The 15,541-nt window shown below is 40.1% G+C and overlaps 2 protein-coding genes across 2 annotated transcripts in view; both read left to right on the forward strand.

Moving 5' to 3' along the window:
- Positions 1-6,869, forward strand: part of CAP2 (cyclase associated actin cytoskeleton regulatory protein 2) — a 56,956-nt gene extending 50,087 nt beyond the window's left edge. The window contains exons 8-12 of the mRNA XM_009637950.2: positions 621-796; positions 2,033-2,156; positions 2,382-2,464; positions 5,076-5,216; positions 6,786-6,869. Of these exons, the coding sequence (XP_009636245.1) occupies positions 621-796; positions 2,033-2,156; positions 2,382-2,464; positions 5,076-5,216; positions 6,786-6,869 (608 nt within the window). The remainder of the gene's footprint in view (positions 1-620; positions 797-2,032; positions 2,157-2,381; positions 2,465-5,075; positions 5,217-6,785) is intronic.
- Positions 6,870-11,089: 4,220 nt separating this feature from the next.
- FAM8A1 (family with sequence similarity 8 member A1) overlaps positions 11,090-15,541 on the forward strand; it is a 13,587-nt gene continuing 9,135 nt past the window's right edge. The window contains exon 1 of the mRNA XM_035893440.1: positions 11,090-11,300. Within this exon, the coding sequence (XP_035749333.1) occupies positions 11,090-11,300 (211 nt within the window). The remainder of the gene's footprint in view (positions 11,301-15,541) is intronic.

Below are 15,541 nucleotides of genomic sequence, written 5' to 3' on the forward strand. Positions count from 1 at the left end.
AGCCAGACATCTTTAATCCCCAGTCGCTGGTGAACCTGTAAGTTGCAATGGCAATAAAAATTTATCCCCCTTTCTGATTCACATTCAGTGTACCTGCCTGTGTCAAATGTGTTACATGTTCGATGAAACGGTACGGCTCACAGATCAGCGTGGAGTACAATAGCAAAGCTTTTGTATTAATACTGGGCAGTTGTAATTGAAGTGGATGGCTGTGAGTTTAAATACATACAGTTGATATACCTGCCTTTAATGCTGCATGGATAGGTCAAATATTGTCATAAATTAGAAAAAGAATCTCATTTTCACGGATGGAAACATACAATATAACAAGCTCTCAGAGCTTGCTACAGACAGAGAGGGCCTAGAAGACATTGCAGCATTTCCTGTTAAAGATATTGAGATAGCCCATCCACAGTAAAAGAGTTTTTATATGAACAGCTAAAAATACTTGGGCAGTTACATTTTAGGTGGCTACTCAGGCAAATCTTGAGGAACTAAAAAATGTAAATTCACAGAATAATATAATACAATTAAAAAATGAACCTTTCCTGCTTAAATATGAGCACCCTTAGAGCTGGAAAACAGACTCACTTTCATAAACACCCTTTTTTTTTTTTTAGGGCTTCGACATGTCTCTGACGACCAGAAGACTCACAAGAATCCCAGCCTACGTGCCCAATGTCCCTCTGTTCGTTCTCCGACAAAAAGCCATACTCCAAGCCCCACCTCTCCCAAGAACTCCCCGCAGCCCAGCCATGCCCCTGTCTTGGAGCTAGAGGGAAAGAAGTGGAGAGTGGTGAGTTCCAGTCGCACCTCTGAATTGCACCCTGCACACTGCAAACCGGGTAGAGCACTGAACGTCTTGCAAAAGGCTGTCTGTGATCAAGGCGCAACAAATCAAAATTGCAACTAAAATGGGCTGATCCTTGCACTGCTCTGCCTGGCTGCAGTTTACTTTTTCCTATTCTGTAGCATTTAAAGTTAATTATTTTGTCTCTGAGAATCATATTCTAATTTGTCTGAACTGGAGAATGTCAGAATCAGCATATGAACTCCTTGCAAAATCAGACAGCCCTCCAGAAACAAGGCCAGCGGAGAACTCCAGTTAAAATCCCTTCTTGCAGGCCACTCATGCAAGTGAGAGATAACAAGATTATCACAGAGCACCTTCTCCAGCTTCGTTAACCAACGGAATTACACATTTATTTTTCATCACCATGCAAGGACATCCCCCGTGCTTAAACATAAAGAAGTGTTTTCCTTTTCTCAGTCTACAGGTGGAGAAGATAGATTTGTTTCAAGTTTGGGAGCTAATTTATGTAGGCATATACCAAAGACTCTATGAGTGAAAATTCACATGACTCTGTTGGTTAAAAGACGGAAGAAACAATATGCAGTTGAGTCATGCAGAAGGTTATATACAGTCATTACTGTGGAGTTGCGCTTGCAGAAGGTGCAGTCACCGTTTGCTTGCACTATGCTGCCTTAGGGTTACAGTCCCTAGAACTCTCCTTGTGGATCCCTAGTCTTTCCTTGACGTCCATGGAGTGTAAATGTTCCTTCATGCTTCACAATGAAAGGAAATTTCTTCACCTTTAATCCTTATTGTATACGGTAATGCCTGCACCTGTTCGTAACGCACTGTACAGACCCGTATATATAGCATTTGGGGGAATAAAAACTTGCTCTGTTCTTCAAGGTGCAGGTCTAAATTGGGTGGGAGCCAAGCAACATTTTTGTGAGTGCATTTTTAAATTGTTCTGAGCATAATGTCTCTGCTACAAAATTAATGGGTCTTGTCATGGTCTACGCTAAGTTCTTCAGTTCTGCAGCTCTAAAATATACACACGTCATCTAACGGTGAATTAGGTGAAATATCCGATCCCCAAGCAGATTAGATTTTTAAGCCACAGGAAGGATATTGCTCTGTTGTAACTGAAGATGCAATTACTCAAGGATAAGTTGTACTAAACTCTGTCTGACTGTTAGCTAGTTAAAGACAACCAATTAAATAAACTTTCTTTTGAAACAGGAATATCAAGAGGATAAGAATGACCTGGTCATTAACAACACTGAACTCAAGCAAGTGGCCTACATTTTTAAGTGTAACAAATCCACGCTTCAGATAAAAGGAAAAATCAATTCAATTACTATTGGTGAGTGGATAGCTCAGCTGGGCTTTAAATGCCAACCTTGAAAAAACTGACTTATGTGATTAATAATGCATCTGAATCATTCCATTCCCTTTAATCAATTGATCACATGAGTAAAGCTGCTCAGCTATGCAGTGCAAGACTGGGAATTTTCCATAGTTAATGTAGCAGGTGTGCATATATTTGCTTTTATCTTGCCTTTCTTATTTATGATTGCTTTTATTTTAGACAACTGTAAAAAGTTTGGCCTTGTGTTTGACAACGTTGTGGGAATCGTGGAAGTGATCAATTCCAGGGATATTCAGATTCAGGTAAATACCTATTTGAAAAACAAAGACAGACAGAGAATAAGCAGGGAAAAAAAAAGCCCAACATGTAGCTACAAGAGATTTTAAAAACTCACAGGAGCACAACAAAAATAAGAGATTGATGCGTCCAAATGTATCTTTATATGCACTAAATTCTGCTGATGTGTTTAGAAAATGCCTGGGAAAACTATTGAGTGTCACTGAACAAACGTCCCTTAGCCCAGTCCCTTCTGGTTCCAGTGAAGCTGAGAGATCTGTACACTGTAACAACTATTACTTCTGGCCTTAATTTTCTCGCTTTCGTGGTAAACAGTTTCTGGGACTTGAAAGTTCAGCGGTGCTTATGGAACAAATTCTGGCAGTTAGCTAATTGATTTCTAAGCCCAGAAGATGGTTATTTCTTTTTTTTTCTTAGTTTCTCAATGGAAATGTTCAAGTAGACTGTCAAAGGACAACTAAATGACATAAGGTGAAAGTAGGTGCCAGGATTTCAAAAATCTCCCCTGCCAGCAACGTGACACATTACATGAGTAAGTAATGTAGTCAGTTGCCTACAAACGGGCTATGAGCCGCTACTGGTTTTATCTTTGAAAACCAGTAAGCAAAGCTTCATGAGAGATCACCTTCCTGTGGTTCTTGTGAAAAGAAAATTTATGTAATTTAAATCCATATATTGCCCTCTTTACTGGGGACACTTGCCCCCTTCAAAATACAGTCTGCCTGACACTTACAGCACTTCATTCATCCCGTTCCAAAGAGGGCTAACTATACGTGCTCTGGTACTGGGTTGTGTCCAACATAACACGACCTAGTCTCAAGAAAGGACTTTAGGATGTATTATTTTAAGTGAAAAAGAAATTAAATGCTAATTAAATTATACCAAACTGCCAGTCTTCAAGCAAGGTGAGGTCTTTTGCTTAAAAGGCTGCACCTGCTGCATGACATTAAATGTAGACAATCCTGTCTACACCACAGGGAATAATAGCAGGATGCTTTTTTTGTATTTTGAACCTCAAGCAAGTGACTGACACTGCTACCAGCTGTGCATCATCTTCTGAACCGTAAGAAGGAGTTTTATTCATGATCACTACATGTCTTCTTATGGCAGAGACAGTTCATTACAGAAAAAGATCCCAGGCATTTATTTGAGTAGGTTTTTTTAAATAACTATGTGATTTTTATCGATACCTCTAGAACTAGTCATAAAAGCTGAAAAGTTCATGTGTAACGAATAGTGAAACCACAGCTTGTTAATACTCGAAATATGTTTTCTAAGAATCAAGATTCTTTTGATTAAGCAGGTCCTCTGAATATTGCATAAGGCTCCTATGCCATGGATCAGAGTGGAGTTCCACTTAAGAAGATAGAGTCTGGCTATATGCTGCTTGAATCAGACAGCTTCTGCAGGGTTTGAGTATGCCAAGTGCTGAGCACCTCAATTTTCTCAGTATTTTGAAGACCTGAGCTTATAATTTCCAAATACAGGATATGTTAATGCAACAAGTGTCACTAAATTAATCCTACAGATTTTGTTATAAATAGTTACTTCACTGCCATATTGCTTGGCTCTCCTTTCTCTCGGTGGTATTTCTTTTTTTGCCAGATGTTTGCAAAACTTATCAAACACACCCTCCTTTTGTTCTCTATTGCACAAGAACCCACTGAAGAAAAGAAAGATCAGTTTAAGATGCATTGATCCACTACACAGATCAGACTTCAGGGTCAGGGTGGAATGCAAGAGGACAGACCACTTCTTCTTTGTTTGCCGTCACATTTAAGGAACTGAAGCTGAAAATATATTCTTAACTTGAATGATGGGAGGCACTCTTTCATTAACAAGTATCTATCTATCACACGCTGTTAACTGTTTTATGGCTCAGAATAACCTCTGCCCTTTTGATGCACTGTCCAGAGTATATTGCTGTCCCTGCTAGAGAGAAGGAGGAATTTTTACTGACAACCAGTGATTCAGCCAGTTAGCCATGAATAAATCTTTTAACCTGCAGAATTGTAAACAAGATAACCCTTTCTCCCCTCAAGTAAACCTTGCGCTTGCTTTTAAAGTGACATAAGAAATACCTTTCGAGTTTTAATTAAATTGATCGCAGTACTTTTTTAGAACTGTAGCTTGCCTGAAAGGGATAAAACCCCTTTCCTGTTGTGTGCTGTAAAACCTGGAAGAGCTTTGACGTCTTCAGAATGTATTGTAAATCACTTGTTGAGTACTACTGTGTGCTGGGATCTTTCATTTGCCCATACTGGGCTGGAGTTGACATGTCTGATTTCTTGACCAGCTCTCACTGATTAACGAGGTGAACACTGCCTGAATATCAGCAGAAAAGTGTCACTGAAATTAGAATCAGGGAAGCATTTTCATCAAACTGTATATTAAAAGCTTGCTGTATATTACAAGTTTGCTGTCGTATATAGATCTTTGTTATCCACCAAGAATTTTGACAGTATCTCACAAATCAAATATAAGCATCATGCAGGCAGCTGACATGCAGATCAGATGTTGGTGGCCAAAATTAGACCTGGCAGGCAAAGAGGATTTCATTAGCAGCATCTTTGTGTGCATTTCAAGATTTGATATTAAGTAGATTTTATTTTGCAGGTGATGGGAAAAGTGCCAACCATTTCTATTAACAAAACAGAAGGCTGCCACATCTACCTCAGTGAGGAATCATTAGATTGTGAGATTGTGAGTGCCAAGTCATCTGAGATGAACATCCTCATCCCCCAAGATGGTGATTATGTGAGTGAGATATTTTTAAAGCTTTCCTCCCCCCTCCCCACTAGTCTTGGTAGCTAATAGCGTTTAAACTGCTAGGAAAGAAACTAACATACCACACATATTACATCACCAAAATATGATCCAAAACAGTTGAATTTCTATGTACTGATATCTCAGCTATCAGTGCAGAAAGAACTCCTTATTTTCTGGGGCACAAAGTAATTTCAAAAACCAGACATGACGTAATTTCTTTCCATTTTGATAGATAATAGCTTTGTCTCCTGTCCTTTTAATTTTCTTTTTTGATATCTAAACTTAATCTCCCAAAGAAACTCACTTCACACAAGAGCACTCAAGCCTGAAGATGATGATGATAAAACTAAGATAAATATAATACTACTACAGATGAAATAATACAGTATAATATACTTGTTTTTTCTAAAGTTGTTGGTGCATGGGTTACATCTGTAGTACTTGCTCGTATTTTCAACATATGTCCTTAAAAGCCATTTAAATGTGAGTTTTCCTGTCTCTTTTTCTGTTCTAGTAAGATTTTCATACTATGCCCACCGACATTTCTAGTAAAGTCATGCTCTGTCACTTCACATAGTAGCAAGGGATCATGGCAGGCAAAGCATAACTCGTAACAGTATCCTAATTTCCCCAACAGAGCAGTGTTGAAATCGCACTAAATGACAACAGAGAGAACTTAAAATTTCTCGTAAATCTTTTGGGCTGGAATTTTGTATGGTAGAGGGGTTTAGGCTTTATAAAAGAAAGTATGCAACAAGAGAATTCTCATACTCCATATTTCCAAAAGTGACCGCTGGACACCCAGCTTCAGATAACTAAAAAGGGAATGATTTTCAGGGGGTGCATATTCACCTATTTCTTAAAAAAAAAAAAAATTTGTCCTTTTGATCAGTCTCACCTCAAATCACCGTATCATTTGAAATTACTGGCTATCAAAACTCCTACATGAGGTCTGAATGAACCCTTCTTTTCACATCTTTTTTTGTTTTCTGGAAACAGAGAAAGACCCATCGACATCTCCCATCCTTTCACCAAATATATGGAACGGGAGGAGACTTTCTTTGATGTTCTGCTTCGTTTTGTGTACCCCACAAGAGATGCTGAGTCTTTTGAAGTGTATCACACTTGAAATGACAGGCTTTTTTTTAAATTTTGTTCTTCCATATTGTAATATCAATTTTGTCTTTAAAGTTGGTGTCCTTGCTAAATCTCCACATCTAAATCCTTTCTACTGTCTTCCAACCCAGACACTGATGGAATCTAAAGTCATTTCTGACGTGAGGCTTATTTACTTAGTTGTTCCAAATAATGGTGTGAGAGGGATTATTGCAAAGCAGTACCGTAGCAAGGCTATTTGAAACTGGGTAGCAATAAGGATTTTTCCTGTGTGGCATTGTAAAATAGCTTCCTAGGGTAATGAAGAAGGCTTCTCTTTAATCCTGGCATGTCTGAGCCATCAATGCTTTCCCAGTCATGTAGCACTAACAGTATTCCACCAGTTTTCATGAGGTATCCACTGTTTATTTAACCATCATTGTTGCTTTTGTTTCTTACCAGAAAGAATTTCCGGTTCCTGAACAGTTCAAGACAGCATGGGATGGATCTAAGTTGGTCACTGAACCTGCAGAGATTGTGGGTTAACTTCCTAATGCCATACAGCACTTGCTGACCGTGACCAGACCACAGCCAGCATAAACAAAGCAGTAATGTAAAGAACTAGAAGTAGCAGTAGTTCATACTGCTGTGACAGGCCTTCAAGCATTAGCTCTGCATGCTAGAAACAATAACCCATCTGGCACGCTTTTGTTAGGCATCCCAGTATTTTTCACATTTCCACACGTTTTGCCTCCATATACAATTTTAATTCTAAATGATGTCATGTGAATGTAACGCATTAAGCACCCCACCCTCCAGTCACATCATTGGTTTGAAATACTCTATACCTTAAGCCAAAATACTGCATGATACACTTCGTTATCATCTTGCTTCAGTGCATTCCTTTTTCTGTTTCTGCTAATCAAAAACAGCATTAAGACTTTAAAATGTTTATTTTTACCTATTAAGCAATTCCTGTATGATGCAGTAAAAATGTGCCCCTAGAAAGTATGCAGTTCCTTGTAGTTCTGTGGCAATCATAATGAGTTTTGTTTTAAACAAGCAAAAAAGGACAACTTCCAGCAATACATTTTGCTAACAGAAGATAAAAAAAAATCTGGTATTTTAATCAAACACTTTTCTAATATGCATACTTAGAAGATCCCTATGTTTTCTGGGAAGTAAGATTTTATTATGGGCCACAGACTTGCTGTTGCCCTCTCATTTTTTGGAAATCAGTAATTCTTCCTAAGCTAAAACCTCATCTAAGCTAAAACCTCGCAGCAAATCACTCAAAGGTTTTTTGCTCCTTGGATTGTCTTTTTTCCTTTTTTTTTTTTGTGAGACAATCTCTCATTCTTTAACATCTCACATTGTATCTTGCATCCTATTCAGAAAGCTGAGGGAGGCATATATGTCAGATACCAGCTAGTTTCCTTACTAATAACGTTCCTTTAAAATACTGCTATTGTAGCTCATATTCATTAAAAATATCTTCCTGTTTCTTCCCCACATTTGTAGGACTGACTGACTTAATTTCAAATGTGTCCACAAAGCAAAGCCATAGATTTATGTCATATTAATTCTGAGCCCAAATAAAGGGGTAATCTCCTGTTTATCCCTTTGATTCTACTTTATAGTCCCTATTGTACATGCTTTTTTAACAAAGGTGGAGTGTTGTATACATTTGTACTATTTCAGCACATAGTATGAATAAAATTTTAAAAATTTAAAAAGTCAGCTTATGGTTTTGATCACTTGTAATACTTTGTAACAGTGAAATCACAGTGAGATGCTTGCAGAGCTAGTTACAAGCTAAATTTTGTGCCTAATTTACCTTGAAAGTACATTAATTCTTGAGGGTTTTTAAGTATATCTTTGATTGTAGACCCTACACAATACAACCAGTAGTGCTCATTCCGTAAGGTTTTGCTATCTGATGTTTAATCTATGTGTATAATGTGTTTGCTTTAATACATACCATTTTTTCAACAGTAAACTTCTTATGAAATAAAAAGGAAAATGTACTTGTTTAAATACCAAGTTGTTCAGAGCTTGCTCCATTGCAGTTTGTCTTACACGCTTTCTCCTTTTTAAATGCTGTTTCAGAAGCTTGATTGAGAAAAAGTAGCTCCTCCTCTTATTTCTTTAAATAGTATCACTTTTGCTGCCACAATCCCTCTGACAGTGAATAGCGGGTATTCGGCATGCTAGCAGATAAAGCTGAAGTTTCTTGCATAAAACTTCAGTGACAGCCAGAGAATTGAGCTTTTCATGATTCTCACTTCTAGGTATACCTGTATCTTCCAGAGCTTATGTCTAGGGAGATGATCGTGACCTGATGCAAGTTTGTAAGTTTTGCCTTCTGTTTTTAGCTTTTCCCGTTGTTTCCCTATATGGCTTTGGATGTGTCCCTCCTGTGTTAACAAACCACAAGCAGTCCAATCTGTATTTAACTTGGATGTGCTTTGTATCTGAAAAACGGGCATCGCATACTTGTCATGATAAAAGAATTGTTGAAGGATTGTTTAATCCTTAAATTATAATTTGTTCCATAAAATAATCTCATTCTGGAGCATTCTGACCTGAAATACCAACTCTTGTTCTCATCCAGCATCAAATAGGGATCAAGTCATTATGCAGCAACAGGAAGCCGCTTAATCCTTTGGAGATACGATACAAAACAAGTATCAAACGCTTGATGATAAACAGAAAGAAGCGAGACAGCTCTGAATCACTACACAGGCAAATTCTTTTAGTTCCTCCTGGGGATTTAACTCCCCCCTCAAAAACAAAGTGTGTGAAGGCTGGTCTGATTCTTCTTTTAAACGTTTGAAAGCAAACTCATGTTCCTGCAACATGCAAGACCCAAGTACATTTTTTTGACTGGTTTCTGAACAGGAAGAAGTCTTACACAGTAACAATGAGTGCCTGATGGTCTGAACACACCTGAGAACTTTGTCAGAGGGCAGAGGTTTAAAAGAAGGTCTTTCATGGACAGACCCAAGGTAATTGCTTCAACTGGAGAAAAGGATAACAAGTCCATGGACTTCAACTTCAACAAAAGGATAACAAGTCTGGACACCAGAAAAATAGGAGAGAGACTTTTAAAATATGCAGATAGCTTTTATCCAGTACTCTTAGTCAGCCACATGGCAAAAAAACCCCTATAACTAGCTTTTGTCAGTTCTGGGTCTCATAAAAAATACCCATCATACATTTCCAGTAGGTTGGACAGTTCTTTCCCTGCAACCTGTCTTTTAACTTCAAAAATATAAAGAAGGGCTAAATAAACAAAATAGATCCAAGGTTCTGTTTCTACCCTACATGAATTTGTGTACAATTAAAGGTTAAAACTCATTTTCTGAAAATTGAGTATATCTTGAGATAGAATAGTCAACAAGCTGGAGAATGATGATTTGATGAATCATCCCAACCATGACCAGTTGTGTCCACCAAGTCTTCAGCAGCAAGCTTGATCTGTGTTTAATGGTTGACTCCAGCAAGGAATGAACTGCTAAAGGCTGAGCATCCCTAAGGGCCTATTGATCGTTTATTTTTACTGCATGCTATCACACAAGATATGCCCCTTGATTTCAGCTCTACACTGGACTAGAATTGTGGTTATACTCTAAATCAGTGCAACTGTCAAAACAGAAATAAAACAAAAAAAATTTGGTGCATATGTTAATATGGAACAAATGTGCATGGTGTAATCAGCCAGTCCATTTCTATAAACCTGCATGGGTCAAATATTCACCAACATTAGATGCTGTCAATCAGCCAGTAAAATACATGTAAAAGAGAAGGAGATGTTTTTACTAAGTGTCCAAATGTAAAAAGCTTTTTTCCTATGAAAAGCTTCAATCGATCTCACACTTTCTTAAACAGAACCTCTGTAAAAGTACTCATGAAGTACTCTGTACAAGTACCTTATGAAGTTCAACAAGGGGAACTGCAAAGTCCTGCACCTGGGGAGGAACAACCCCATGCACCAGTGTATGCTGGGGGCTCACCCAGTTTGGCAGAAAAGGACCTGAGGGTCCTGGTGGACACCAGGTTGACCATGAGCCAGTGATGTGCCCCTGTGGCAAAGAAGGCTGATAGTATCCTGGGCTGCATAAGGAGGAGCATTGCCAGCAGGTCGAAGAGGTGATCTTTCCCCTCTACTCAGCACCAGTGAGGCCAAACCTGGAGTGCTGTGTCCAGTGCTGGGCTCTCCAGCACAAGAGAGACATGGACATACTGGAGAGAGTCCAAGAAAGGGCCACGAAGATGATGAAGGGACTGGAGCATCTCTCCTACAAGCAAAAGCTGGGACTGTTCAGCCTAGAGAAGAAAAGGCTCAGGGGGATCTTATCAATGTGTATAAATGCCTGAAGGGAGGGTGCAAAGAGGATGGAACCAGGCTTTTCTCAGTGTTGCCCAGTGACAGGACCAGAGGTAACGGGCACAAACTGAAACACGTGTGGTTCCCTCTGAACACCAGGAAAATTTTTTTTCGCTGTGAGGGTGACGAGCACTGGCACCGGTTGCCCAGGGAGGTTGTGGAGTCTCCCTCCTTGGAGATGTTCAAAAGCCACATGGACATGGTCCTGGGCAACTGGCTGCAGGTGGCCCTGCTTGAGCAGGGGGGTTGGACCAGATGACCTCCAGATGTCCCTGCCAACCTCAACCATCCTGAGATTCTGTAATACTTGCTTAGTTATTTAGAATATTGATTACTAAGCATTAGTGGAAATTAGAAGCACTGAGGTAGTGACTCCATGTATCCACCAGGTGGCAGAAACCAGCTGAGGCCCAGGCTCTCGCAAGCTCTTACTGTTAATGAAAAAATTCTGGACGACAGTTTGCAAAGGACGTGTATACTGTTTGGCAAAAGAAGTGGGAAACTCTATTCTCTAAAAGTCACTGTAAAAACATTAAAAGATGACTTTGATATTGAAATTGTCATCTTGGTAAAAAGAGAAGCTTTGAGTGAGAGGAACAAGGAAGAAGAAAAAAACATCTACCTGTTACCAATGATTAATTTGTTCCTCTGGTTTTTTGAACACCACTAAGCGTATCTCCATTAAAAGGACTTTTGAAAAAAATACCTAGTTGAACTCAAAAGTAATACTTAGCAGAGCTATTGAAGATAAAGCGGTAAGTAATTTCAAGTCTGCATTTGAAAACCAGAAATCTTTTCCGTGTCCTAGGGAATTAGGCAGTTGCTAAGGCTTCCCAGTGCCACAGTTATTATCCAGACAAACCATTCTTGTTCTTACTATTTTCTGAGTCCTCAGTGTATCTGTATCCGCATGTTCCTTCTATGTTACTGTACTAGATGTATGTTCATAAACCCGTGCATCACCTTTCTGTCCCAGAGATCAAGACTTGTCCATTTGAAATCCTCCAGGGACTCCACTCAGTATGTACCCTTAGTGCACTCCCCTGACGTGCTGTTTGACGGGGGTCCCCCTAAAATGCGGAAGCAGCTCCCACTTTTTTCACAGACAAACGGAGGCAATGTTCACTCAATTACACAATATGCTAGCAAGCAGAGCAGTTATCAAGAACATACAAGACATTCAGTTCCCCTGCTGGAGGTCATTTGGGCTCACTTCTGTGAAAATACTGCCCAGCAGTAGCTACTGCCCTCAGAAGGCGCCTATAAGCAGGCCCCTGATATACAATGCAGTCATTGGATAAAAATTGTAAGTAACACTCCCCATGGAACATTCTGACTACCAGAAAACAAGAACCTGCCCCCTCTTTATGATTGAAATAATCCCAAAAAATCTTTTTTGGGTGCCAAATTTTTGTAGAACAGAGAACGCTCTCTACTCCACCACCCCAAACTGACCGGTGACCTTCTAGGCTTAACCTTTCTTCCCAAAGTCCTGCTGCATGCCAAGGACCCATTGCCACCGACCACCAAAGACTCTTCTGCAAACCCCTAGTTTCAGTGCTGCTTCAATGGAGGCTCACTCATGTTTCCTCTCTGGGAACACTAAAGAATTTGATAGGGAATGAGGTAACTGGTAAGACTTCTGAGTGCCATGTTTCTGAGTAAAACTGTTTTCTGGTTACTCATCATTCAAACCAGGTCAAGGTAAAAGGCAAATAAAGGTATTTACACACAACTCCCAAAACAGACAGTACTAGTAAACAGGCAATCACACTAAAAATCTATGTACCCTAAGACAAAAGTGGAAAAGTTCCTTTTTTCTCCAGCAGATTTGCTATACTCTTTTTATCAACTGCGACCACTAGGATTCTGTTTTCTGTCTGTATTACATCTGAAGTTGCATCTATTAGAAAGAAAATGCTTCTCAGTAGACCACGATAGCATTTAGAGCCAATCTCTCCTTCAAAATCCTCAGGTGGATGAGACAGATCAGTTTCAGAGTGAAAGGCTAAATTGATTTCATTTGGGAGACAGTTGTGCCATTTTTCTACACTGAAATATATCATGTTTTACTTTATACTTTCATAAATGCATACATGTGGGTTTTGGCTCAAGTTTCACGTTCTGTACCTGGCTGCTTACCCCAACAAGGGGTAAAGTTCTCACTCTTTGGTGACTCAGTAGTGAGGAATCTTTTTAACCAACATTTGCATTCAATTTCACTCTGTACAAGAACATACATACTTGATACAAATGTCTAAATAGCATGTATATATGTAGGCTGCTGGGCACAACAATAATTAACCACTTTGGAATGACAAGAAATTGCTGTCAATTAACATCCAACAACTCTCATCCAAGGACTCTTTAAAAAGAGCTCCTATTATTAGAACATTTCAGCGTGATGCAGAAGATGTGATCTGCATCCCCCAAGCAAAGGAAGGAATTGAACTTCAGTTTCATACATCCAGATGAATGCTTCTGCAATTCCTTGGTTTTAAAAATTGTTTAAAACCCTGCCTTAAACACAAGATGCTAGAATGCGTATCAAAAATGAGCGAAGATACATCTCTGTGCCTCTGAACAACAGCTAGATTTACAGCAGACCAGTGCTCTGCTACTTCCTATTGACTATAAACGATTCCCCACTCAAGAGTGTCAGATCAGGCTTTTCAGCATTAGCTATACTTAAAGAGCTTAAGATGGGATTCCAAATTCCCCTTCAGCCTTAACTATTGCAGTATCAGCTTCTGGGTGCTTACCTCCCTCTTTTGATCTAGTTCAAAACATTACCTCTTGCCTAAATCTCTAGAAATGAGAAGAGGATATTTAACTGCCGAGGCATTCAACCGCTTATTTTCATCAACTGGTACAATGAGCTACCCAAGATTATCTCCCTTTCTGACTCTGCTCACAAGAGAAAGCAAAGTAGGGAGAAATCGGTGCTGCAGAAGGTTGTAAGTACTCCCGTAACGTGTGTGGCAATCCAACATGGCAATGAAACAAGACCCTTTGTCACCAAAAGCCTAAGCTGTAAGTTCCCCACCGCTGTTGTTAGAGCATCCCTTTATCATATGCATCACAGAATAGAATAATCTGAATGCTTGCAGAATTTGTGGGTCTTTTGTGGGTTATTTTTTTAAGGCAGAAGAATGAAAAATTAAAGCCTGAAAAATTAGGGAATGAAGAAATGTTGCATTGCCTCCATTACCTCTTACTCCCCTTCTCTCTGCCATCAGTGATTCAGGTTCACCTTGAGTACCCAGCGTAATCGCATACTGAGTTCTAACTGGTTATGCCTCTGTAATGCTGCTGGTGACACTAAAATTTACATGTGGCTGGCAGCATTATATGAAACCTGTGAGATCTTGCCATTATACCTTAAGCTCTGATCTGGCTTGCAAAACCTGTGGCTGCGCGTGCACACACAGACACACACACAAAAGGGCCTGACACCATTTGGTCCTGAAGGGTTTGTGGTGAAAATCCAATTCAAGAAAAAAAGAAATAGACTGTAGCTGATGAAGAGTGAAATATTATAAAGGAAGAAGCTCTGTTATGCTACTTGTACTGTCAGTTTTTCAAGCTAGTTTTTCTATTAGGAGTCAATAGCTGGTTTAAGACCATGTTTTCTTCTATACAACTGTTTTCCTTCCTTCCTTCCGTTCTTCATTGTCCTTCCTAATCATGCTAAAACTTGCTGTTTCCCAAATCATTTACCCATATTGATTTCATCCCAGTGTATGTTAACAAAATACATGCCAGTGTAACTAGAACCATACCTACATAATGAGCGCCAGCACCTAATGTGACTGCGTTTAGTGAAGGTGGTATGAGTTATTTGCTAAGCACTTTGTCAGTTCTCCTCACCTGGTCTATATGAGACTCACACCACAGAAAGTACTTCAGTTTTTAAATGAGTTAGGGTTACAGGGAAAATAATGCATTTGTTTTAGTCTAACAGAGAGAGGGAGAAACTTCTGCGTTTTGTAGCTGTGCTATTTGCTGTGTTAAAAAATGGGAAACACTCCACGTTTGTAGCATATATTACCAGGTCATTCAGTATGGAGCAATGTTAACATCTGTGCCATATGAAACTTGTGGTCTGGCTGAGATGCTTAATAGTACATGGGAACCTTAAACATTAAAAAGCCATTTGGGCAACTGCGTTTAAACTTGCTGTAGGGCTCCTGGATCTTTGTTCAGTGTTTTTGCACAGGAAGAACGTGAATGTGAAAGGGGGAAAAGATGAAAAAGGGGAAGACGGAAAAGCAAGCATTATTTAGAAAACAAAATCAAAGTGCATAAGTGCACAAGAGAAAGAGCAGTTTTCTCTCTCGGAACAACTTCAACCCACTTCCTCTTAGCAGGGAGAGAGTGTTTAGAAAGTTGCTGGAGGTCAGGAACGGCAGCTGCAACCGCAGGTGGCGGTTAGGCAGAGGCCAGATAACATTGTCCAGCCGCACCTGCTGAGGGGCAAGGCCGTGCCTCATTCCTCGCTCGGGTTTACGACCCCCAGTCCACCACAGCCTAGGACGAGTAACGTGTCCTGTGGGTTAGGCCCGATCCAGCTGAAGGGACAGCGAGAGAATCCGAGAGAAGTTTACGCTCTGCGCCCCCCCCCAGCGCTGCACATTCGGGGGGAAGGGGGGGTGGGGGGCGTTACCAGAAGCGAAGACCCGCACAGAAGACGGAGGCTCCCTTCCCACGCCGCAGTACACCGCGCTGGAGCAAGTCGCCCCAGGGCCCGAGGCCAGCTTTCACAGCTGCTGGCCGGCTACGAAACCAGGGCTGGGGCTGGGAAGGACGACTGAACCCCCAGGAGGCG

This window comes from Egretta garzetta, unplaced genomic scaffold (assembly GCF_000687185.1).
Source record: "Egretta garzetta isolate BGI_Z169 unplaced genomic scaffold, ASM68718v1 scaffold14, whole genome shotgun sequence".
In the NCBI taxonomy this organism is placed as follows: Eukaryota; Metazoa; Chordata; class Aves; order Pelecaniformes; family Ardeidae; genus Egretta; species Egretta garzetta.